Source organism: Saccopteryx leptura, chromosome 5 (genome assembly GCF_036850995.1).
Source record: "Saccopteryx leptura isolate mSacLep1 chromosome 5, mSacLep1_pri_phased_curated, whole genome shotgun sequence".
NCBI lineage: Eukaryota > Metazoa > Chordata > Mammalia > Chiroptera > Emballonuridae > Saccopteryx > Saccopteryx leptura.
The window spans coordinates 159,678,719-159,706,235 of NC_089507.1; the positions used below are offsets into that span (position 1 = coordinate 159,678,719).

The following is a 27,517-nucleotide window of genomic DNA, read 5'->3' on the forward strand; positions in this document are numbered from 1 at the left end:
GGCAATGTAGGGTAAAGGTACTGGGAGGTTAGCAAAGGGAAGCAGAATGGAGAATCAGGCTATGAAAGGCTAAGAAGGGTTTTATAAACCATGTTAAAAGTTTGGAATGTTCACTGAAGAAAAGAGAAGGCCCTAAGATGCTTTTTTTTTTAATTATTTTTTTATTTATTCATTTTAGAGAAGAGAGACAGAGAGAGATAGAGAAGGGGGGGGGGGAGAAGCAGGAGGCATCAACTCCAATATGTGCCTTGTCCCGGCAAGCCCAGGGTTTTAAACCGGTGACCTCAGCATTCCAGGTCCACGCTTGATCCACTGCGCCACCACAGGTCAGGCACCCTAAGATGCTTAAGCAGTAAAAGTGACATAATCTCACGTTTTCATAAAAATAACACTAGCTGAAAATGTCAGTATAAGAAAGGATTTTGAAAGAAGGCAAAACAGAAGGAAATATGACCAGTTAGTGATTTGCTTTAATAACTTAAGCATGAGATGTTGATGACAATGTAGATAAGAACAGTTAAGGTGAGAAGAAACACCCTGAGAGGAAACTTTAGTCAGGACTTGGTCATTGACTAGATACGGAAGGAAAGAAAGAGGAGGAAAAGTTGATGATGGTGTCCAATTCTAGTTGGGATGACTAAATGAATAATAGCTCATAGGAAGAGAAGGGGGACACAGTCCAGTATATACTAAAAGACCCAAGGGTTTAAGGCTCAAGCATGATCTAGGCCTGAGGAAAATTTCATAGTTATTAACAGATGAAAAATTATGAAAAATGGGACCCTGGCCAGCTTAATCAGTGGATAGAGCATTGGCCTGGCATATGGACATCCTGGGTTTGATTCCCATTCAGGGCACACAGAAGAAACAATCTGTTTCTCTCCCCTCTCTCTTCTCCTTCCTCTCCCCTTTCTCTCCTTCTTCCCCTCCCAAAGCCAGTGAGTGGCTCAAGTGATTCAAGCATCAGCGTGGGCACTGAGAATAGCTCATTGGTCCAAGCTCAGCCTTAGGTGCTATAAACAGCTCAGCTGATTAGAGCATCAGCCCCAGACAGGGGCTGCAGGGTGGATCCCCATCTAGGCGCATGCAGGAGTCTGTCTCACTATCTCTCCTCCTATCACTTTAAAAAAAAATGGCTTTAATCTGTTAGATTGATAAACTAAAAATTCATTTTATTACTCATTATTAGTATATGATGAGAAAATTGGCATTTTCTTGACTAGTGAGAGCGCAAAAAAATACAATTTTCTAAAATTAAATTTGGCAAATACGTCAAACATATACCAAAATGCATATCCAAGGATATTTGCAACTCATCTCACTCCCCAAAACTCCCTTACCTCTTAGCATTCTCTACGTTTTTTTCTTCTGTGTTTTATATTCTAACATTTTATCTATTATATCTATTATTTTATTGTCTGTCTCCATCTAAAATGTAACCTGAATGAGAGAACAGGGATTATAGCCCACTTTGCTTACTAACATATTCTAGATAGCTAGGACAACATCTGGCACATAATGGGCACTTTGACAAAATAACTGAATAACTGAATAAATGAATGAATGAATATATGAAACAAATGATTCAAATAAACAAGATGTTATTTTCATCTATCTGGTTGGCAAAGATTTAAAAAGATAAACCGTGCTCAGAATTGACAAGGATGTAGAAAAAAAAAATCACTCATATAATAGTGATGAAAATGAAATTGGTACAAGCTTTCTGGAAGGCAATTTAACAACCTGTACCAAGTTTTGAATATATATAACCTCTAACACAGCAAAGTTTTTAAAATTTACCCAAAGCTCTGAATCAAATAATGGTACACAGCTGTATACTTAGAAATATGTCTATCACAGTACTGTTTATAAAAAAGAAAAATTGGAAACTTCAATTTTTACCAGTAATGTTATATAAATTAAGGAACATTCAAAATTAAAGTACTATGAAGCTATTTTAAAAGAATATTAAATACAGTGACATGAAGTAACATTCCCAACGGGGGGAAGAGCAAGATATATTAAAAACCTTGTAAGGAGGATATAATTTATAAAAATACAATATGTGGGTCTGTCTCTACATTCAGAGAGAGAATATGGAAGTATGGAGTAATCAAAACGTTAACAAATATTACCTTCAGATGCTTTGGTTTTAATTTTTACTTTCTTCATTACTTTAATTTTCTACAGAGTATATCATCTTTCTCATTAGAAAAAACATAGCTATTTTCATTTGGAAAACATCAGAGAGCTATATTTCTAGTCCCCTTCTGGTAATATATAATAAGAAAACTTATTTTCCACCATAAGGGTTCTCTACCAGATTGACAGACCTTAAGTGTCTTTATTATATTTCATCTTAAATCTAAATAAAATATTTCAACATTATTTTAGAAAACTATTCCCAGAAACAGAAACCCACCAGCAATGTCTAAGCTAGTGTTACCGAAGACCAGAAGTAAAGTCATGCTTTTGTGTGTCCAGCACCTTTTTGGTATTGATCTGGCATGCTAACATGTTACTCAAACAAGAAGCCAAAGCAAACCAATTTAAAAAAAAAACATGTTTAGCCCTTATTAAAGGCCTATATTTGAAAATGTGAAAAACCTTAATTGTCCAACCTACCCAGAAAAGCAATACATTTTCCTATCTACTATACATAGAAAATTCAGAAATCAATTTGGAAATTGCAGAGTGTAAGAGAAAAAAATACTATATGACCCCAGGAAACAAACAGTACATGCCCTGGTACTGCCACCTGCTAGCAGCATAATCATGGGCAATTTATATAATTTCATCAGTTTCATCATTTATAAAATAATGATACTACAAATTAGCTATATGATCACTGAGAAACCTACATGAATGATCATATATAAAGTTCCAAGTTTTATATAGTACACTGTTCGCAAAAATTAGGAGATATTTTATCGCTTCATATTCATTGTGAAATATCCCCTAATTTTTGTGAGCAGTGTATTTACCACATGTCTAGTTTGTATTAATCAGATGCTAACTCCCATCCCTTCAGACTCAAAAACCAGCAAATGTCATAATTTCTCCTGTGAAGCCCTCCTGGACTTCCAATGAAAGCTTCTTAGTTCTGCTTTGATAGCACTTCAGTCAAATCACAATGTCTGTCACCCCCAACAAGAACTTCTCCAGAGTAAGAACTAGACTGTACCTTAATCATGCTTATGTTTTCAGCACCTACTACAGTGCCTGTCACAGAAGAAACACATAAAAATTGGCAAAATGGCTGCATAAATAAATAAAAGTTATCAAAACATCTACTACAAAAAAGTTTATTCTAGGATATAGCTATCACACTATTAAATCAAAGTCAAAGCAGAACTAGAAAAGCTTATGTCAAGGAAGCTAAAATTAAACGAATTTCAGAAAGGCTAAACCAAACAAAATGAGGCATACCAGCAATAGCCATTAAATCAATGGCAGAGGAAATTCTTAATAAAAGTCAAACTCAAAACTGCATGTGAAGTTTTCTCATATCAGCTCTGTATCACTTTACTGACAACAGAGCTATCTTATAGAACTGGAACATCTATCTTTCGACAGTTTCTTAGCTCTGCATCATGTTTTTCAAATCCAAATAACTAAAATTGTCAAATCATACATGCACACACGTACACACACACACCCCACACACGCAGAATAGCCAAGTGGGAAAACAATGACTATTTGGCTTTCCTTAGCCATTAATGAAACAGATCTGTAAAATTACTAAACTAGTCTAGGTAAACTTCCCTAGGGCATAAAAGAAAGGACCTGAAGTAAAAAAAGTTTCTAATAGAAGAGCTTTCTGCTAAAGAAAAAAAGAGTGAATGAAAGCAATTTAGTCTCATTTCTAAAAATGAAAAATAAGCAAGAGTTATCAATGCAAATAATCAAATTAACACTTTACCAAAATCTACATGGAAAAAAACTTCAAGTGGAAGACTTAAAATTTGTTCAAAATAACCACGGACAAAGATGGCGGCGGCCATATGGAGGCGGCTGAAGCCCGCGGTCCAGGGCGGTCACTGCACACCACGGCCGAGGCCGCCATCAGGACTCCAGGCATCACCAGCGCAGATGTCGCAACGGTCCCTGTGGAGCACTACCCCCCTAACGTGGCCTCCCCGTCTGCCAAAAGCAAGGCTGCACACTGGCAGCGCGTGGAACGGTGGCTGCAGACGGTACACGCCGTCCAATCCGTGGACGAGAAGATAGGAATCTTCACCAAGATGCAGTTCACAAAGTACGTGGTTTGCCAGGAGACCGTGGCCCTGAACGCCGACAGCTGGTACCAGGGCTTCACCAAAACCACACGTGATCCTGTCTGGCCTGTCGCCACCGCCCGCTGTGCCAGCGACAGCGCCGGCACCCACGCCCACGCCCACGCCGCACCCGCCCACAACCGCCTCCTACAACAACCGCCTCCTACAGGAACACTTCTATCTGCCGTGCAAGGAGCATGCGCCCATCTATCCCAAGCAGGAGGCCGCTGCCTCGCTCATCCCGGACCAGCTGGTGGGCGCCCTCTTGGGTCAGCACAGCACTAACAACCCACTTCTGGCCACCGCCCCCCCCCCCCCCCATTGTAAATGCCGCGTTCGCTTTTACTGATGGTGAAGTGAAGAAATTATACCTCGCAGTCACTGGAAATGTCGAGTTGATGCTTTGAGTTACCAAATAAATGATAAACCACACAACCAGATATGAATACCTAAACAACTCCGAGTTTGTGCCACTGGATTATTCTGTACCTATAGAAATCCCCATTATAAACTGTAAGCCAGACAAACTTCCATCATTCAAAAGACAGTATGAAAATACCATATTTATTGACTCAAAGACAACAGATCCATACTGTTATGTTCATCCAGTTTCACCTATTACCTTACAAAATTAAAAAGGAAAAGGCTATTGAAACAAAACTGCTGATCAGATAGAAGTTGTTTTTAGAGATAATGCTACTGCAAGCATTTTTGCTTCGACTGGAGCGCACAAGCTACAAATCAAGGATTCTGGAGTGAAGCAGATGTTACTTGGCCTCTGGTTTCTCAGAGCGTGATCGCAGATGGAGAACTTTTCCTTTTTCTGCTACCAGTCAAATACTTTGGCGCTGATTGCACAGGCTTATCAAAATAACATTCGTAAAAATGTATGTTGGGGTACACAAAATAAGCCCCTTTATGAAACTATCGAGGATATGATTTGAAAGGTTTTAACAATGATGTTCTGTTTCAGAGAGTTCACTTTCTACTGCATAGACCAAAATAAGAAAAATCACCGCGCTGCTGGAAAACTAAGAAGAAACACTGGACTCAGGACTTTGGGAACTCTTACATTTTATTGAAGCAACAATAAAAAGAATTTTAATGGTGAGAAAGAAATTTTGTTCAAGATATGTCAAAAGAAAAACTACTTAAAAGTACATACAACTCAACATCTTTGAATAAAAGTGCAATTAAATCTACCTGACTGGAGCATTATGGTCTTTTAACTTTCATGATAATTATGTAAATTCAAGTGATAATGCTATTAGTATTTGAAAACTATTTGGTCCCTTAATTTAAAATTAGATTAGCACTAAAACTGTTTACCTGTTAAAGTGCACAGCAAAAGCTTCTTTAATAGAGATAAAGGGAAATGTAAATAGAAAAACCATAAAATCTAAATTAGGAAAAGTGTAAACTAATGGAATTTTGGAGAATCAAAAAGTTATTTGTTTAATTACTAAGCAATTTCTAATTCAAAATCTCTTTAGTACTGACAGAGTCCCTAAATTATCATCTGATATTTATTACAAATTAAATTACTGTAGACCATGGCAAATATATATTTCCCTTCTGTTCATTTTAGTTCAAATAAAAAGCAATAAAATAGGGGATATGAGTTGATTTTCTAAAGATAACTTTTTCTTTCACCCTGGTTTAAATAAAAATCACACAATCAGTTTAGGAATAAACACTTTATAGTTCACCAATTAACCAATTTATTACCACATGAAAAATTATACACAGTAAGGGTTCCAGAATTGTACACCAGCAACAGAAAATCAAAATGCTCAAGGTATAAACCATAAGTAAAACTATACCATAATTCTAACTATAAAGTAGTAAAATTCATGCTAAATGGGAAGAAATTTGATATGTTACTTACATTGTAAAATGAAGGTAGGATTTATGCACAGCAGCAGCTGATGACTGTTTCTTTGGTGATCCTGAGTGACAACTGGTCTCAAAAATTGATAAAGCATTCTCATCTTCACTATCATCTAAAATTAGAGTAGCTATATCTGTTCAAAAACAAATAATCACACAGATAGAAGCTTATAAAGTCATTTAATATTCGTGTGCTACAAAAACTCTTAAAAAGCATTTAAAAATCAAATGATATTATTAAGTTATCTATCAAATAACACAGGCAAACTGACAAACCCAACGTTTTAAATAATATAAAACTGAAATAAATGTAATTCTTTCACTTTTACAGAATACTTAAATATTATAAGATATAATTTGGGAAACTTCTTAAACTATAAGAAAATTGGAAAAGGCCCTCTCATAAAATACCCATCTACTTATTAAAAATCTGTAAGTTAATTTTGACCAAAACCAGTACATTTCATTGAAGATATCTGGTATGATTAATAAGGCACCTGACCCAGAACCAACACCCAGTGGCTGGCTTTACACCACTTCAGAGCACAACCCAATTAGCTCCACAAGTGACGTACTGCAAAGCGAGATCTCAGCAAGCACCAAATCCCAGTGGAATGAATTCTGCTTCATGTGGTCAACACCTGCACAGCAGTTCTACACTGTGGCCAGGGTCAATCCTCACAGTAAGCCAGCCTGAGGGTCAACCCCATCCACAGCCAGGCCAATAGTAATCAAGACTCAGTTACGACAGGAAAGCTCACATAATCCACACAAGGGACATTCCTGGAACACCTAGCTCAGATTGATCAAGGAGACTGCGCCACTGAGCCAGAGAACACTTACTGGGTCACCCTACCAAGAGTGAGAGATATAGCAGATCTACCTAATACCCAGAAACAAATACCGAGAGGCAGCCAAAACAAAGAAACATGCCCCAAACAAAAGAAGAGGAGAAATCCCCCCCAAAATAGTGCACTTGAGTTATGTCCAGTTCTTACAAAAGCAATAACAATGCCTGACTGGGTGGTGGCGCAATGGATAGAGCATCAGATTGGGATGCTGAAAACCCAGGTTCGAGATCCCAAGGTCGCCAGCTTGATCGCGGCTCATCTGGTTTGAGCAAAAGTTCACCAGCTTGGACCCAGGGTCGCTGGCTCGAACAAGGGGTTACTGGGTCTGCTGAAGGCCCGCGGTCAAGGCACATAGGAGAGAGCAATCAATGAACAACTAAGGTGTCGCAATGCGCAACAAAAAACTAAAGATTGATGCTTCTCATCTCTCCGTTTCTGTCTCTGTCTATCCCTCTCTCTGTAAAAAAAAAAAAAAAAAAAAAAAAGGCAATAACAAGAAACAAACTGACCCTTATTTTTTCACATGGTACACATTCTTAAGGAAAACGTAGACTAGTTGAGAAAGGAGTTATTCATTCAAGTAACACTAGTTTCTTTATATGGGTCTTAAGTTACTATTCAATGGACTAACAAACTGAAATCCCTATCAAAAGTACAATACTTAAAAATTCACCTGGACTACAATCTGAAATATTAATACCTGTACTTCACCCACACCTAACAAGTCATCAATTTATTCAATAAAAACCAATGCTGGCCCTGGCCAGTTGGCTCAGTTGATAAGAGTTTTTGGCCCACGATATGGATGTTCCAGGTTTGATTCCCAGTCAGGGCACACAAGAAAGCAACCATTTGCTTCACTTCCCTTCCCACAGCCATGGCTCGACTGGTTCCAGTAAGTTAGCCCCAGGCGCTGGTGGCCTCTGCCCCAGGCACTAAAAATAGCTCAGTTGCCAAGCAACAGAGCAACAGCCTAACATAGGCAGAGCATCACCCCATAGGGGGCTTACTGGGTGGATCCTAGTTTGGGAGCATGTGGGAGTCTGTCTCTTTACCTCCCTTCCTCTTACGTAATTTAAAAAAAAAAAATGAAAGAAAAGCTAGAATGAAAAACTTACTTCTCATTTCCTCCCTCTCCCTCCTCCCCATAAAATCAATAAAGAAAAACTAAAAAAAGAAAAAGAAATGTTCAATTTATGGCAGAGTACTTGGCTCAAAATAATAAAATATTCCCTTCCCTATTTGACCAAGTTAATAAATTGAGTAAACCATGTATTTCATGAGCATCCATCCTTAAAAAATTAAGTTTCTGAAAATTTGATTTAGACAGCAAAATCCATTGACTATTGATGGTTTTTACTAGTCTTCCTGTAAATGTGGTGTCTTTAAAGGTAGTTTTCTGTTTTTTCCTAAGTTCTGAACTACAATCTTGAGGCTAGAATTCAAGACCTTTTCCAACCAGGTTCTAACTTACACCCTCACTAAAAATGTATACTCCCTTAGCACAGCAACCTGTAGACTGCCCTGCCAGTAATAACAAAATATATTTTTGATGAGTAGACTCCAGAGAGACTTTATAGCACCACAGTTAAGAACATGGGCTCTGGAATCAAGATCTCTGGGTTTGCATAAGCCCTAGAACTCAATGAGTGATTACCTATATAAGTGAATACCTTCATCTCCCAATGTTCTCTTTTATAAAATAAGACTACCTATCCCACAAGATTATAACGAGGATTAATAAATGACAATTTATGTAAGGGCTTCACAATAATAAAATAAATATGTCATTTTATTATTATAGTCAACATCAAGACAATAAAATGTCCCAAGAGCAAATAAAAAAACATTCTCTTTTTATTTTTAAACAAACATTCACTAGGCAACTACCATATGCTAGGCAACAGGACAGGCCTGGAATAGACGTGAATAAAAAAGACATTTTCAATATTCATGACAAATATAAAAAATATGAATAAGCTTATGAGAAAACTCAAAATTTATTTATGACTATGCTTGTTTCATTTTAACAGTATGAAAAATAATTTATAGTACCTTCTTTTTTGTCACTCTGGCTAATTTCTGCATGAGGAAACACTTTTTGCAAGACTGCTAGGATGTTGTTGAAGCTTCTTTCTAGCAGTGGCCTTATGATGGGGGATAGTGCATGCCCTGAAGACATGACAGCACGCTGGGAAGCAGGCACAATATTCTGCATTGCATGATAAAAGTCTTGGGCATTGAGCACTATTGAGGAAACGTCTAGCTGTAGTTTATGGCTGCTAGCATAGATCTGGGGGTAACGTCTCCGCAGGGCGATCAGGGCAGCTTCAGTACACAGGGCCTTGATATCAGCTCCACAATACCCTAATGCACAAAAGGAAAAGGACAACAAAGGTCATTCTTTTAACTACCAATTATGTTTTGCAACTGAACACATCTTTACCTAAGGAAATAATACAAGAGCAATAATCATTTATAATTTTATCAGCAAAATTAAATCTGATCATTTAAAATCACCTAATAAAAGTGTTTATTCATCAAAGCTAAAAATGTTTTGAATATTTTAATTAACAAACTCATGAACTAATAATATTAAAACAAGTCATGTATTTTTTTTTTTTTTGTATTTTTCTGAAGCTGGAAACGGAGAGAGACAGTCAGACAGACTCCCACATGCGCCCGACCGGGATCCACCCGGCACGCCCACCAGGGGCGACACTCTGCCCACCAGGGGGCGATGCTCTGCCCCTCCGGGGCATCGCTCTGCCGCGACCAGAGCCACTCTAGCGCCTGGGGCAGAGGCCAAGGAGCCATCCCCAGCGCCCGGGCCATCTTTGCTCCAATGGAGCCTCGGCTGCGGGAGGGGAAGAGAGAGACAGAGAGGAAGGTGAGGGGGAGGGGTGGAGAAGCAAATGGGCGCTTCTCCTGTGTGCCCTGGCCAGGAATCAAACCCAGGACTTCTGCACGCCAGGCCGACGCTCTACCACTGAGCCAACCGGCCAGGGCCAAGTCATGTATTTTCTACCAATACCACTGATTATAATGTACAACTTTTCTTTCAAAAATTAAAAAAAAAAGTTTCATCTCAATTCTTCACCAATATTCTCAATCATTACTTTAGTCTTTATGACATTACATTTACCTATCCATTCTCCAATATCACTAATGTCCAAACATATATAATATAGTACAAAGTAGTATATAAGCAGAAAGTTCAAAAACAGAGCTATTCTGCTAGAACTTTGAGTACAACTCATAATATCTAATTACCCCCAAAATTTTATTTTAAAGTTGTAATCATCACTGATAGTTACAAAGGTATTAAAGAGAATAAGAATCCATTAATTTTTCACATAACTTCATCTCTTTTTTTTTTAAGTTTAAAATGACTGGTAGTCTAGTTCTAAGGGATATATCAACAAGGATATTAGTCATTACACATATTTAAATTATTATAATAGTTAAACAACAGATCAACCTCCCAGTGCTTTTAAGTCATTTCATTCACTTGACCAACAAATACATACAAAAGTACAGGAACTGTTAGGTCTTTACCACAAAAAGAAATAAAACTCAAACTTTTTTATATTAGCAATTAAATTTGCGTTTGGCCACCTTTATCAATTATGCCAGCAGGGGGAACCACTCGAACTAGTTATAGAACATTAGTCCCTAAACTCTTCCAAGAGTGGCATCAGGTTAGTTATCTTTTTATTTCTCACAATGATCTCATTGAACACAAGTACTGAAATAAAAATGGTTATTAGACAGAAAAACTATAAGGAGAGAAGAAATAGCTCTAGACTATGGTAGAAAAAGAACATTAAGGGGTAAACCTATACAAATCAAACTGCAAGTGATTCACACATCTACAATGAACTATATCCCTATTATTAGTAGGGCAAATGATCTTGTTAATCAAGTCCTACAAATAACAGAAAAATCCTCTTTACCCTGCTTTCTTTTTCTCATAGTACTCACCACCTACTCAATTACCTATTATATTTACTGTCTGCCTTCCCCAATCAGAATGTGAGCTCTGTGAAAGTAGGGGTATTTTGTTTTGATCACTAATGATTCTCAAATACAGAGAATGATGCCTGGCATTCAGTAGATATCCAATTAATACTTCTTGAGTGAAAGAATGAATGGAAAGAGAAAAGAATAACTCCAAGTTTACAGTTTGGGAAGATATCTGTTAGGTTACTATATACTACCAAAAAAAGTAGAAAAATTATATCCACTGAGCTCTGCTTTTCTTCTAAGAAATCTAAATAATTTTATTATTAAAGTAACTTAATCATTGTGTAACAACTTTAATAAAATTATGAAAAACATAGAAAGTACTGCATTCTTAAAGAAACATTTACTCAGAGTTAGAAGAAAACTTATTATGACTGGTAAGAATTTAATTCAGAAAACTATAATATTAAGAATTAAAATTGTCCCATGACAGCAATTAATCTCCCAAATAATTCTGCAAAATAACAAAATTTACCATTATTCTCATTTTATTTTCCATTTCTCTGTGAATAACCCTGAAAATAAAATTATCTTTTCCTGTGCCATACAAATCTGTTAAATTAGTTCAACATACTAACTGTAGAACACCAGCTCAGTTATAAATACTTAATGAAATAATCTATTTCAGAGAAAGTAAAGAATAAACTATCTTTTAACAATATAAACTACCACATTTCTTTTCCTTCTTTAAAAGTATATACACAGTGAACATACTATATATATAATATGATCCTAATTTTGAGTGCAATATCTAAGTTAAAAAAGAAAAAGAACTCAGAAACAATGCAAAACAAAAAAAAAGCCACTAAAAGGTATTCTATGTAGTAAATGTTGCCCATAACATTTATGTTTACATAATAATGTTAACAATATACATAAGAGTAATGTATTGTTCACTTTCTTAATTTATTAAAAATAATTTAAAAGCTTAGCAATAATAGCATTTAAAGAAGAAAATTTTCACAAGAATTATCATAAACAATAGACTGTAAAAGATAGGATTTATCTTCTTTACATTTCCTCGTGAATGAGAATTATTAGTTTTTGTCTGTGGTGCACAACCTTGACTACTCATCTCAATAAACCATAAAACTGAAACAAAAACATATTACCAACAAACTTAGTAAATCAGAATCTCTTGTGGTTTAATATTATAAATGTGTATTTTGAGTAAGCTTTACAAGTGATTCTGGTAAATACAAAAAAATTAGTAACTACTAAATTAATAATATACTTCCATTATAAGACTCTAAAACAGAATTAAAAGTACAGCAAAACTATAGCTAAACAGGTTACATTTTGGGTGACCAAGTGCCCCGGTTTAGGCCTCTTGTCTTGTCATAATTAAGAGCATATGTTTTCACTCTCAAAAGAGTCCTGGTTTAGAAAAATAGATGATATAAACATGCTAGAAATAATGAAAATATACTATAGCCTTTTGAAAATTAAAAGTTGATGTTAAGGGAAAAATTCAACATCTTTATCATATAAATTCCATAACCATACTAATTCTACCATTACAATTCTAAAACTCTGATGAACCCAAATATCTATTTACCAAAGAAAAAGCACTTTTGAATATAGCTATTAAGATGGAAATTTGTCTCATTAATCTATCCAAGGAGGTTACAGACAAATAGGCAATAATAAAATTTTATAAGTTATTTTTAAGTAAAACATCAAACATAATGAATGAAGGCTCACAAGACAGATGCCTCAAAGGTATACTTTGTTTTGGACCTCTTACTGAAAATGAATAGAGAAATATGACTCAGTTTCAACTTCTTATTAACACTAAGCTCCTACTATTTGTGTATGTGTTCTGGATACCGAAATTATTTTAATACTACTTAAAAATCACACCTACTATGCATGCAAACACCTTCAAGTACTTGTGAATTTATTTCACAACTTTTACCAAAGTTACCAAATCCATAACCTCTAAGAAGAGGTCAGCTATCTTTGCTGCTGTTCAACAAGACTGCATACTCTTTGTTAGGCCTGAACTGAACACATACTTGTTAAAACATGTCTGTGATACATAAAGTGGTAAGCTCATAATGAATTTAAAAGTAATTACTATTTCATTCCTGTTTGAAGATCTGCCTTTGATTTTTTTTAAATAAACTGGTTTTTTTAATGAAATAAATGTCACAGGCAAAAACATTTATAATGGGATTTTATGTCTTTTTCCAAGAAGAAAATGGTGTGTGTGTGTGTGTAGATTCTAAACCACCACCCAAAAAAAGGCAAGAGAAGTTTTTCAGTCCTATAAAAAATTATGTGTTAATTTTTAACTTAAGAAACTGACTAAAAGCTAAAAATATATCACTTGGGAAAATGGTAGCAGTGGTCTTTGGAAATAAAAAAGGAAACTAAGATTCTAATTTAGGATGAAGAATTAAGAGTATATATTTCACATAGTAGATAGGGTAATAGAAAGTAATTTTTAAATACCTATGTTTTAGGGAGTTTCCAAAATTATTTGAAGACTTCTGGTTTTTTCAGTTTAGGATCATTCTGTGATAAATTCACAGAAGAATCTACAAAGATTCCCCAGTCTGAGCTGTACTCAAATACAATATCATAAAAATAGCAGGAAATAAAAGGGGTCCAATTTCAAAATGGGAAAAGACTGGATTCTGCACCAAATACCACCCTTTCCAATAAAGCAGCACAGGGCTTTGCGAAGGTCAAGCCAAATGTACATGAAATAGGTTTGGCGCATGCTCTCTGATACCAGGCAAAGCTTAAACTGGAGTAGTGCTGGAGAGATTTACGTTTTCTCCTCACCAGAAGATGTCGAGTTCTTTGAGGTTCAAAAGCTGAGATGCTGCTTCGGAGATGGAGGTCCCTGTGGATGAAGAGGATAATTCGGATGTAGCTAACTGAATGGACTAATGTTCTATTTAACTTTTAATTAGTATTTGATGGTGGATCACAATGGTTTTTTTGTAACTAGTTGTTCTTTTGGTTTTGGTAACTTTAAAGTTCTCCCAATAGGCTGCTGATGTTTAGTGGACTTATTTTTAGGAATTTCTTCATAATATTTTAAAAGTTCATGAAGAGAGATCTTTTATATTTTTGAGAAAAATTAGAGGAAAATAGACTTAAGACAGGAAAAGAATGAAGGAAAAATACCTATGTGTATACGTGATTGCTTAAATACGTATTTTATTTCAGACCTGATTAGAACCCAAACCCCTAAATTCCATCTCCTTTGTATAGTCATTTATATACACAAAATATTCTCACCACATCCTTTTAGGAAAGTAGTTTTCATTTACTCTGTGGGGAGATCTTCCATTCTGTTAAAAACTTAACATTAAATTGGAAAGTTTTATATTTGGGGAAATACTAGCAGATGCCATTAAGTATGTTCTTTGAAGACTCCTCTCACTCAACTTCATGAAGGTGAGTCCATCATGTAATCTGCAAAGGGAAAGACTAAAAATCCTGCCTTTGACATGAACCTTTATCTCTCAAGTTTATAGTTACATACTTTTTTTAGTAAAATTTCTGAAAGGGACATTTCCTAAAAGGAAACACTATAGTAACATTATGGAAATCCAGCACTCAATGAAAGTAATATTACTACTGAGCTTTGTTAGTAAGTCACCTAATGGCAGCTAAAATCCTAACATAGAAGTGTTTAAATTTTAAGTGCAATGTTTAAAATAATTTTTACATTTAAAGGTATAGCCATCTATTGCACAAAGATAGAATTCATAACTATATTCATTCACATTCCAAACATAAGGGGAAAGGAAAGCTGAGAGGAACAAACAATGACAATCAAAGAGTTAAAACAGTAGCACTCACCAACACATTTTTCAGCCAATTCACCTAAAAAAGCATCTGACAATTTTGGATTCCAGTCTCTGGTATGAATCTGTAGTATGTGTTTTCTTGCCTTAACAAAGCAAAACAAACAAAAAAAACACAAGTCAATAAATTTCTTGTCTTTACAAAAAAAGTACAATAAAATATATCAACTTCTCAAATGTATTTGCTGGAACAAATATATGGACTAACCATACCTCAGAAAAGCAAATGAGTTTTTATTTTTAAAGAATTTACAGCTGGCCAATAGGCATATGAAAAAATGCTCAACATCACTAATCATTAGAGAAATGCAAATTAAAACTACAATGAGGTATCACCTCACACCAGTCAGAATGGCGATCATCAACAAAACAACACAAAATAGTGCTGGCGAGGATGTGGAGAAAAGGGAACCCTCCTGCACTGCTGGTGGGAATGCAGACTGGTGCAGCCACTGTGGAAAACAGTATGGAGATTCCTCAAAAAATTAAAAATCAAACTGCCTTTTGACCCACCTATCCCATTTTTAGGAATATACCCTAAGAACACCATAGAACTGTTTCAAAAGGAGAAATGCGCCCCCATGTTTATGGCAGCATTGTTCACAATAGCGAAGATCTGGAAACAGCCCAAGTGTCCGTCAGTGGACAAGTGGATTAAAAAGCTTTGGTACATATATACTACGGAATACTACTCAGCCATAAGAAATGATGACATCGGATCATTTACAATAACATGGATGGACCTTGATAACAATATACGGAGTGAAATAAGTAAATCAGAAAAAACTAAGAACTATATGAATCCATACATGGGTGGGACATAAAAATGAGACTCAGAGACATGGACAAGAATGTAATGGTAACGGGGGGGGGGGGGGGGGAGGAGAGGGGAGGTACGGGGAGGGGAGGGGCACAAAGAAAACCAGATAGACGGTGACGGAAGACAATTTGACTGTAGTTGAGGGATATGCAACATAATCAAATGTCAAAATAATCTGGAGATGTTTTCTCTGAACATATGTACCCTGATTTATCAATGTCACCACATTAAAATTAATAAATTAAAATGAAAAAAAAGAATTTATTTATTTTTAAAGAATTTAAAGACTTCTAACACCCTGGCATCCACATAATTCTGATTCTCATAATAACTCTGTGAGATGTATAACAGAGATCTTATCTCTGTTTCACAAACTAAGACACTGAATATTCTGAGAGGTGAAGAAACCTGACTAGTGGCACATGGGAGTAAGTGACTAGCTTGAGCCCGAGGTCTGATTTCCCAGGCAAGGTACTTACGAGAAGTAATCAATGCACAACTAAAGTAAAAACAACTATGAGTTGATGCTTCTCACTCTCCTTCCCTCTCTCCACCCCCTCATCCTCTCTCTTTCCCTTCCTGCCTCTCTCTCTCTCAAAAAATAATCTATTATATAGAGTATATTAACAGTACAGGCAACTTACACAAGACCCTTAGAAAACCAGAAACACATAAAAAAAATTTTTTAAGCCAGAAGAAATCCCAAAAAAGATCTGTTCTTATCTCTTCATTCACGAAATAAGGTGCAGAGAAATTAAATTAATTATGTAAAGTCAAAGTTATTGTCAGGTCTTTAAGATATTTAAGTGCCTTGCTCTTTCTCTATATAATCAATCATAAAGACAAGAAATAAAATAAAGAAAAAATTATTTAAATCAAGAAACATCTCGCCCTGACCAGGCGGTGGGCGCAGTGGATAGAGAGTCGAACTGGGATGCGGAAGACCCAGGTTCAAGACCCCGAGGTCGCCAGCTTGAGCGCGGGCTCATCTGGTTTGAGCAAAAGCTCTCCAGCTTGAGCCCAAGGTCACTGGCTCAAGCAAGGGGTTCCTCAGTCTGCTGAAAGCCCGCGGTCAAGGCACATATGAGAAAGCAATCAATGAACAACAAAGGTGTTGCAACACGCAACGAAAAACTAATGATTGATGCTTCTCATCTCTCCATTCCTGTCTGTCTGTCCCTGTCTATCCCTCTCTCTGACTCTGTCTCTGTAAAAAAACAAACAAAAAAACCCCATTTCATTACATACCTTATTCTATATTGCATATAGAAGAATATGTCATATGTCTTCCCCTAATAGAAAAGTAGCCTCCTCTACTGAGAGGTAAAGGCAAATTCAAGCACTCATTTTTCAGAATACATAAACATACACATAACATGTATAACAATAATCATAGTGTTAATGATAATACTGTATAAAGAAGATATTTGATATTTTATGCTAATATATAGTTAACATTACTAAAATTTGGAACCAACACTTACTATTACTTTCTCTTTTTTTTTTCTTTTTTACTTTTACTTGGTCATATAGGAAGAGTCACAATATTCCATTGCCCAAACTAAGGGACTAATATGAAACACTGACTGGTATCACTTTAAATTAATGACCCAAATAGATTCTTACGACTGACCTTAATCCCTCCCTAGTCACTCATCAGGCCTATCTCCTAGCAGACTAGTTCAGTCTGTCTTCACACTCAGCTTCTCATTCAGATCTTGCTTTCCAAGTCACTGACTGAAGCAATCAGAAGAAAACTTCCAAAGACAACCCACACCAAATCTGTCCACCTGCCAGCATGTGCACCTACAATATTGCCGTCCCCCTATTATTACAGATGAAATATCCAATTCCTATCCAAAGCCATTCTCACTACTCACTAAATCCTATTCCCCCTCATTCCAATTAGGGACACTCTGGTAATTCTTTTTCAATTTCATCACCAAAATTTCCTTCTCTACTGGGTACTCCTCCCAATCTTAAAAGTTACAAAACACCTCTTGCCTCCTGTTCCCTCAAAATCTATCACCTCAATTCTCTGCTTCCTTTAACAGCAAAACCGTGAAAACATATCTCCATTCACTGCCTCTAATTCCTCCTCTCTTAATCTCCCTTAAATTAATCATACTCCAGGCAAGCTTTTTTGCACTTACAACTAATTGAAATTGCTCCCATCAGTTTACCAATTACTCACATAATGCTAAATTCCTGCACAGCTAATTTTCTTTGTCACCTGATTTAAATTACTGATTTAAATCTGTCATCACTTAATGTACCTTCTTAACAAGGCTTCCAGAATCCCAGTCTCCCCATTTTCCTCATATTCACTGACTGCTCTTAAAACAAAGGACTTGGGGATCTCATCTAGTCTCATAACCTTAAATATCAGCTAAGGAAAAAAGGTGAACAGCCAGTCCAGCTCTTTTCAACAGACCCAAGACAGAAAAATGACCTTAGGTTTAGGAGTCACAGCACAGCTCCCTTAAAACATAGTTAAAATTAATATGGAAAACTATGTTCAAGATCCATGCTGTACGATACAGTAAGCTACCAGTTATATGATGCTATTTAAATTTTTTCATTCAATAAAACTTAAAATTCAGTTCCTTAGTCACACTAATGACATTTCAAGTGCCCAACAGCCACATTTGGCTAGTGGCTGTCATATTGGACATTGTTCAATGGACAATGAAAATAAAGAACATTTCCATCATCACAGAAAATTTAATTGGACAATGCTATTTTAGACCTTATTTATTGTTAAACCTCTTAACTATGAGAAATATGATTGGCTTATAGACCCTGAGGCCTACACGAATAAACAAGATAGAAGACAACTGGGAAATCAAGGTAATGGCTTCCTGTACTGAAATGAAGACTCTTAGAACTAAGCACAGTCCCCATATACTGGGAAAGCCTAAAAGATATGCTTGACTGTTGTAAGATCTCAAATAAGGCCATTGCTGTTCTCCCGTGCTGAAGTAGACCAAAACCACTTCAGCTTCGACTTCTACAACTAAGCATACCTCTAGGCATTGGTACAGCCCTGGAAGCGGCACTTGGACAATGAAAATGTTACTGTATGTGTTATCTTCCCTGTCCTGACAAAGCTATGGAAACCTGGTGCCAAATTAAGTCCTATAAATTGGATTGTCAGTCCAAAAGCGAGAGAACTACTAGTGGCTGTGCAAACTGATGTCAAATTGAGGTGTTGCCTGACCAGGCGGTGGCACAGTGGATAGAACGTTGGACTGGGATGCAGAAGGACCCAGGTTCGAGACCCCGGGGATGCCAGCTTGAGTGCGGGCTCATCTGGCTTGAGCAAAAAGCTCACTAGCTTAGACCAAAGGTCACTGGCTCAAGTGGGGGGTTACTCAGTCTGCTGAAGGCCCGCGGTCATGGCACATATGAGAAAGCCATGAATGAACAACTAAGGTGTTGCAACGCTCAATGAAAAACTGATGATTGATGCTTCTCATCTCTCTCTGTTCCTGTCTGTCTGTCCCTATCTATCCCTCTATCTGACTCTCTCTCTGTCCCTGTAAAAAAATTAAAAAAAAAAAAATTTTTAGCCTGACCTGTGGTGGCGCAGTGGATAAAGCGTCGACCTGGAAATGCTGAGGTTGCCAGTTCGAAACCCTGGGCTTGCCTGGTCAAGGCACATATGGGGGTTGATGCTTCCTGCTCCTCCCTTCCTTCTCTCTCTCCTCTCTCTCCCTCTCTGTCTCTCTCCCTCTCTCTCTCTCCTCTCTAAAACTGAATGAATAAATAAATAAATAAATAAATAAATAAATAAAAATAAAAAAAATTTTTAAAAATTGAGGTGTTAACTGCTCTACATCATGGAGCCACTGCTGTCATTTCCCCATAGTCTTCTATACTGTCTTAATAACTAAGTCTTTCACATATATGTATATAAAGCAAGCATTTTATATAGAAACCTGAAATCAAAGCCATATAACATGAGTGTGTTTCTATATACATATATTCATATATAGTACCTTCTATGCTTCTTTAGTTTATATGTATATGGCTAAATGTTATAAATATTACAATTAGGCTTATGTGATATGTTAAATTGCATGGGAAGCACTGCCAAACACTGTAGCTTCTCTTCATATGTCTCTCCTTCTCAAATATAAGTTCCCAGGAAAGAAAGTATTAATGATTAAACTGGTCAAACCAAAACTAACAAAAATTACAAGTAGAATTAGGAAAAATGATTTAATTACACATTCTTTTAAAAACCATACTGTAGTGAATAATATATGCTGCTTCTAATTAAATATGATGTTATGGTTATTTCTATAAAAATTTGCATATTGGGGTCTTACTCATAAACCCACCAATACTCTACAAATGTTAATTTTATGGGAACAAAGCTACATTGTCTAACTAGAGCCATATAACCTGCCATATAAAATAATTACTACAGCCTGACCTGTGGTGGTGCAGTGGATAAAGTGTCAACCTGGGACACTGAAGTTACCGGTTCGAAATCCCAGGACTTATCTGATCAAGGCACATACAAGAAGCAACTATGAGTTGATGCTTCCTCCCCCCTCCCCGCCTTTCTTTCTTTCCTTCTCTCTCTACTCACCCCCCAAAAAGATAATTACTACAATCTGTAGAACAAAGGAGTTAAGTAAGCATCCACAGTAACTTAATCAAGTGTTCTCTTACTTCCTTAAAAATCATAAACTTTCTATTAACTATTAATAGAAAAAGACCAAATTATTTAATAATTACAATGTATTTTAAAGACTTAACCAGGATATCCCATAAGCATCTAATTTGAAAAAGAAAAAATTATAAAATAACACTCTCAAAGTATATGTATGTTTCATAATTGAATCACAAATAACTTCTACTATATCAAAAACAGAACTCCTGCCTGACCAGACAGTGGCACAGTGGATAGAGCATCGAACTGGGATGTGGAGGATCCAGGTTTAAGGTCCCAAGGTCTCCAGCTTGAGTGCGGGCTCATCTGGTTTGAGCAAGGCTCACCAGCTTGAGACCAAGGTCGTTGGCTTGAGCAAGGGGTCACTGTCTGCTGTAGCCCCCCAGTCAAGGCTAATTTGAGAAAGCAATCAATGAACTAAGGAGCCTCAATGAAGAATTGATGCTTCTCATCTCTCCCTTCCTATCTATATGTCCCTATCCCTCTCTCTATCTCTGTCTGCCTCTGTCACAAAAAACAAACACACAAAAAACAAAAACAAAAAACCCCGGAACTCCTACCTTTTGATCAGGCAAGTTGAAAAGGAATTCTCTGTCAAAACGACCAGGTCTCCTGAGAGCAGGATCTATAGAATCAAGTCTGTTTGTAGCACCAATAACAACAATTTCACCCCTATTGTCTAATCCATCCATAAGAGCAAGCAGGGTTGACACTATGGAGCTGTAACAAAATTTTCAGACAAAATTAAAATATTTTTAAATGAAAGAAAAAATTGTAAAAAAAAATGCCGCTTATACTGACTTTAATCAGTCTTAAAATGCAAATAAAATTATAGCATAATTACATCTTAATTCAAGATCAAGTAATATACAGAAACCATTTTCAAAAGTAGTACTCAAACAATACATTGATAGATACCTAAAACACAGCAACAACCAAAAAGATAAAATGAACTGCATTAAAATTAAAAGGTTTTCTGCTTCAAAAGGACACTATTGAGAAAGTAAAAAGGGCAATCTAAAGAATAGGAGAAAGTATTTGGAAATTATATATAAATATATTTAATAAGGGCTTAGGGTCAAGACTATATAAAGAACAATTATAACTCAACAATAAAAAGAAAATAACAATTTAAAAACAGTCAAAACATATAAATAGGAATTTCTCCACAGAAGATATACAAAGGGCCCAGAATTAGTCATTAGCGATATCCAAATCAAAACCAAATAAGATACCATTTTAAAATCATTATTATGGTTATAATAAAAAAAAGATAATAAGTGTAGATGAGAATGTGGAAAAATTGGAACACTCATACACTGCTTGTAAAATGTTGTGCCTCTTTGGAAAAGACTCTGACACTTTCCTAAACCACTAAACATAGAGTTACCATATGATCCAACAATATCCACAAAAAATTTGTACACAAGTATTCATAGTTTTACTTATTAACAGCCAAAAAGTCAAAGCAATTCAATGTCCATCAACTGAATAAATGAATAAATAAAACCTGGCATATCCATACAACAGAGTATTATTTGTCAATAAAAAATAAATTAAGGCTTGACCTGTGGTGGCACAGTGGATAAAGCGTCGACCTGGAACACTGAGGTTGCCAGTTCGAAACCCTGGGCTTGCCTGGTCAAAGCACATATGGGAGTTGATGCTTCCTGCTCCTCCCCCCTTCTCTCTCTCTCTTATTTCTCTCTCTCTCCTCTCTAAAATGAATAAATAAAATCTTTTAAAAAAATAAATTAAGCATTGTTAAATGCTACAATATGAATGAACCTTGAAAACACTATGCTCATTGAGCTTACTGAAAGAAGCCAGCCACAAAAGTCCACAAATTGTATGATCCCATTTATATGAAAAGTCTAAAATAGGCACATCTACAGAAACTTAAAGTATGTCACTGGTTGCCTAAGGGCTTGGTGGGAGATAAGGCGGAGGTTGCAAAGTGATGGCTAAAGAATAGATAAGGTTTCTTTCCAGGGAGATTAAGATGTTCAATAACAGATTGTGGTAATGGTTATACAACTCTGTAAATAAACTGAAACTACTGAATCATACAGCTTAAATGAATGAACTGTGTATGTGAACAGTATCTCAATAAAGCTGTTTATAAAAAAAGAAAACGAAATACATCAGTCTTTTTTAATACCAATCTTGGCTGGGGTAATGTCTGCCAATTTATATTAAGTTTAGAGTTCCCACAGATTTACATTTGCATTACTGTTATACTTTTTAGAAAATTTATTTAGGATGGCTACCGTTTTTAACTAAGTTCAACTCAAAATCATCTTATACACATTTTAGATTTTTACAACTATGACTTCAAACATTACTAAATAGAAATGTTTTATGTCTAATTATAAGATAAACCATAGTTCTAGTAACAATGGTCTTCTTAGTGTTTTCCTACTGTTCTCACTTCTATCTCTTTATTCTTACTGCTAACATCAACCTGAAATAACTTCTCCAATATGCTAACATGTTAAAGAAATCATTCTCACTCCTAAATAAACTGTTCTGTTTCCCAAATCTAATAATGGAACCAATGCTAGAGACCCAGTATACATGCATATAGAGTATTTGTGCTTTACTTTTCTACTGAATAACTGAAAATTAATGACATGCTTGCCTCACTCAAAAAGGAGTGAGAAATAAGCATCCTTAAGCGTTAGCTCATTATTTAACCTCAAACTTTTCCTCAGTATTTTTCAATCACAGAGAAACATTTTAAATGTTTGCTAGGATTTATCAACATTTTTTAAATGTTTTGTACAAGGGTTATGAGAAAATCAAGTCTCAAACATGGCCAGAAACAGAATTACAGTCTCGCTTAATTTCTACCAATTTTTAATTATCAGCTCCTGGATCAAAATACTTTAGTGAGCCTGACCAGGCGGTGGCGCAGCGGATAGAGCATCAGACTGGGAAGCGGAAGACCCGGGTTCGAGACAGTGAGGTCGCCGGCTTGAGTGTGGGCTCATCTGGCTTGAGCAAAAAGCTCACCAGCTTGGACTCAAGGTCGCTGGCTGGAGCAAGGGGTTACTCGGTCTGCTGAAGGCCCGCAGTCAAGGCACATATGAGAAAGCAATCAATGAACAGCTAAGGTGTCGCAATGAAAAACTGATGATTGAAGCTTCTCATCTCTCTCCGTTCCTGTCTGTCTGTCCCTATCTATCCCTCTCTCTGACTCTCTCTCTGTCCCTATAAAAAAAAAAAAAACTTTAGTGACCTTTATTATGTTTAAAATAAGTCCAAACTACTTATGGTAATCTATATTTGAGGCCTAGTTGCCTGCCCTAACCCTTCTACATTATCTTTTAAAAGCACTTGTATTATCTTTCAAATATGGATCTAAAATTCCAACAGAGATTGTTTTACTGTATCTCCCCATGTATAAGACGCACCTTAATTTGGGGGCTGAAATTTGAAAAAAATGTATTACATAAAGTTATTAAACTCAAGGTTTATTCATCATAAAATTCATACAACTCCTCATCACTATCAAAACTCCCATCCATTAATTAGCTTGTCTTCATCTGTGTCTGATGACGAATCACATCTTCATATATTGCCTCATCCTCAGTTCCATCTATGGCATTTGAAATGCCACAACCACTGTGTAAGACACACCCAGTTTTTAGACCCCAAATTTTTCAGGAAAGGGCGAGCCTTATATATGGAAAATACAGTATATAATGTGAAGAATCCAGTTTTATTTTTTCACCAACTAGATAATCAATTTTCCAGCATTATTTATTGAAAACATCATCCTTTCCCAATAGCGCTACACTGCCTGTTTTATTATAAACCAAGCATTCATGTATGTGTGGATTAATATATGGTTCTGGGCTCTGTTCCATTAGTCTATTTGTACAGTCTTTGCAATATCAAAATATCTAACCCTAAGAAGTCTTAATAACCAGTAAAGAAAGTCTTCCCACTTTGTTCTTCCAAAAGTCTTCACTCTTCTTTTCCTTTGAATTTCCAAATAAATTTCAGAATCTTTTCATCGTTTCAAAAAAGTTGTGACTTTGAACAGGATTATACCAAATCTATTAATGTGGAAGAACAACTTAAAAATATTCAGTCTTGGCCCTGGCCGGTTGGCTCAGCGGTAGAGCATCGGCCTGGCGTGCGGGGGACCCGGGTTCGTTTCCCGGCCAGGGTACGTGGGGGAGGCGCCCATTTGCTTCTCCAACCCCCACCCCCCTCCTTCCTCTCTGTCTCTCTTCCCCTCCCGGAGCCGAGGCTCCATTGGAGCAAGGATGGCCCGGGCACTGGGGATGGCTCCTTGGCCTCTGCCCCAGGCGCTAGAGTGGCTCTGGTCGCAGCACCCCGGAGGGGCAGAGCGTCGCCCCCTGGTGGGCAGAGCGTCGCCCCTGGTGGGCATGCTGGGTGGGTCCCGGTCGGGCGCGTGCGGGAGTCTGTCTGACTGTCTCTCCCTGTTTCCAGTTTCAGAAAAAAAAAAAAAAAAATTCAGTCTTGCCTGACCAGGTGGTGGTGCAGTGGATAAAGCGTTGGACTAGGATGCTGAGGACCCAGGTTCAAGACCCCGAGGTTGCCAGCTTGAACGCGGGCTCATCTGGCTTGAGCGAAATAAAAAATGCTCACCAGCTTAGACCCAAGGTCCCTGGCAAAAGCAAGCGGTTACTCCATCTGCTAAAGGCCCGCGGTCAGGGCACATATGAGAAAGCAATCAATGAACAACTAAGGTGTCACAAGGAAAAACTGATGATTGATGCTTCTCATCTCTCTCCGTTTCTGTCTGTCTGTCCCTATCTATCCCTCTCTCTGACTCTATCTCTCTGTCCTTGTAAAGGAAAAAAAAAAATTTCAGTCTTCCAACTCCATTGGTATTTCTCTCCATTTATTTAATCTTCCTTTAATATTCCTAAATCAAGTTTTATTACTTTTTCCAGAAATATTATATGAAACCTTTCAAATTTTTCCCTAGAACTTCCTTTTTAAGGGGATTGTCAAAAGTAATTATCCAGTTTTACATAATTACTAGTACACATCAAAAAATATTCTATTGATTAGTCTAATCTTGCTGAATAATCATTACTATATCTAAGAAGTTATCTAGAGATTGCTTGGAAATTTCTATATAAAAATGATATCATCTACAAATGATAATAGTATTTTTTATTCCTCTCCAATAGACACACCTTGTATGGTTTTGTCTTACCAGACTACCCTAACTGAGATCTACTTGGAGCGTTGATCAGAAGTGTTCACAGCAGCCATATTCACAATTCCCCATATCAAAGTTTTCATTTTTCAACATTAAGTACATTTGTTATAGAAAGTGGCACTGGCGCCACAGGCAGAAACAGTGACTCACTGACGTCACCACTGCTGACTACTTTTCCAGGAGACAGGAGTGAAAGGCCAGTGAGTTGGTCAGAAGGGCAGAAGAACTGAATGAAGACTATCAGCAGAAATTCATGAGTATTTATCAGCATTTGAAAATTCCACTGGTGCTGTAAATCAGTGGTCCCCAACCCCCGGGCCACGGACTGGTACTGGTCTGTGGGCCATTTGGTACTGGTCTGCAGAGAAAGAATAAATAACTTACATTATTTTCGTTTTATTTATATTTAAGTCTGAACGATGTTTTATTTTTTAAAAATGACCAGATTCCCCGTTACATTCGTCTAAGACTCACTCTTGACGCTTGTCTCGGTCATGTGATACATTTATCTGTCCCACCCTAAAGGCCGGTCCATGAAGATATTTTCTGACATTAAACCAGTCTGTGGCCCAAAAAAGGTTCGGGACCACTGCTGTAGATGACATAATAAAGACCATGATGTCTGTTTCTAGAAATGAGGTGTCTCAGAAGTTGGATCTATTTGACAAAGAAAAAGTAAATTTAGTTTCTGCTTACACATAAAATTCAATGTTTTGGGTTTGTTTGGCAACTTGCAGAGTTAATCCTAAGAAACATTCAGTAAAGCAGGATTTAGAATCAAGTGTACAGATGAACAGAGTCAAGGAAATAACAGGCAATAAAAAGGCTGCCAAACTGGGCGCATAGATGCAGCTTCAAGATTTGTGAAAATGCTCTCCGGGAACCAAAACCTAAAAATGCACCCAAAATTGCCAATGAAGGAAAAAGGAAAAAATAACCCTTTGGTTTTAATGTACACATGTTCAAAAAGTACATAATTTTTGTTATTTTAGACAAAATAGATGATTATATGACAATGCACAGTTTAAATGTATTCCTTATTGAATTCATACATAAAATTTTCATTTAAATTTATAATGCTAAATACATTTTCCCCTAGAAATATTAAGTTATCTTTATTGATCTTCCTATTGAGCACTATGAGGTTTTTAACATTGCAGTGTACTTTATATTTATAGTTTACCATCTCTCTCAACAGAACTCTTATTTCCTTATATAGGTCAACTTTTCAAGTACCATTTTATAATCAACTATGAAATTTAAGTTAAATGTTCTTTAAAAACATTTGTCTATTTGAAATGAATAATGACTATGAAGTATGCTTTTTGAAGGCTGAGTTATAAATACATCTGTTTACACTATATACAAGAAAAAGTGAGCCTGACCAGGCGGTGGTGCAGTGGATAGAGCATCAGACTGAGACGTGGAGGACCCAGGTTTGAAACCCCAAGGTTGCCGGCTTGAGCAGGGGCTCACCAGCTTAAGTGTGAGGTTGCTGGCTTGACCATGGGAATCACAGACATGACCCCATGGTTGCTGGCTTGAGCCCAAAAGGTCACTGGCTTGAAGCCCAAGGTTGCTGGCTTGAACAAGAGGTCACTTGCTCTGCTATAGCCCCCCCCCCCCGCCCCGGTCAAGGCACATAGGAAAAAACAATCAATGAACAACTAAGGAGCTACAATGAAGAACTGATGCTGATCATCTCTCTCCCTTCCTGTCTGTCTGTCCCTATCTGTCCCCCTCTCTCTCTGTCTCTGTCAATAAATAAATAAAAAGTGAAATGATTTAAATGTCCATTATTTTTTTCTGTGCAGTTACTTCATGTTTTCATGGTTTTGGGAACTGTTTCTTTTGATATTTAAACTATAAATTTAAGACTTTAAGGTTGTACTTTAATTTTTGGCACTTTGCCTCTATGTTCAATTTAAAGTAAAAT

At 36.7% G+C, this 27,517-nt stretch overlaps 1 protein-coding gene and 2 pseudogenes across 5 annotated transcripts in view; 2 read left to right on the forward strand and 1 right to left on the reverse strand.

Annotated features, from left to right (window-relative positions):
* The window catches only part of ATAD2B (ATPase family AAA domain containing 2B), a 160,683-nt gene that overhangs the window by 61,022 nt on the left and 72,144 nt on the right, over positions 1-27,517 (reverse strand). For all 5 annotated transcript variants that reach the window (XM_066386307.1, XM_066386306.1, XM_066386304.1 and 2 more), the window contains exons 14-17: positions 20,936-21,095; positions 14,867-14,957; positions 9,074-9,385; positions 6,166-6,301 (exon numbers count right to left, since the gene is read on the reverse strand). In XM_066386307.1, the coding sequence (XP_066242404.1) occupies positions 6,166-6,301; positions 9,074-9,385; positions 14,867-14,957; positions 20,936-21,095 (699 nt within the window). The remainder of the gene's footprint in view (positions 1-6,165; positions 6,302-9,073; positions 9,386-14,866; positions 14,958-20,935; positions 21,096-27,517) is intronic.
* Positions 3,991-5,370, forward strand: LOC136405632 (large ribosomal subunit protein mL65 pseudogene; annotated as a pseudogene).
* Positions 22,378-26,518, forward strand: LOC136405633 (nuclear nucleic acid-binding protein C1D pseudogene; annotated as a pseudogene).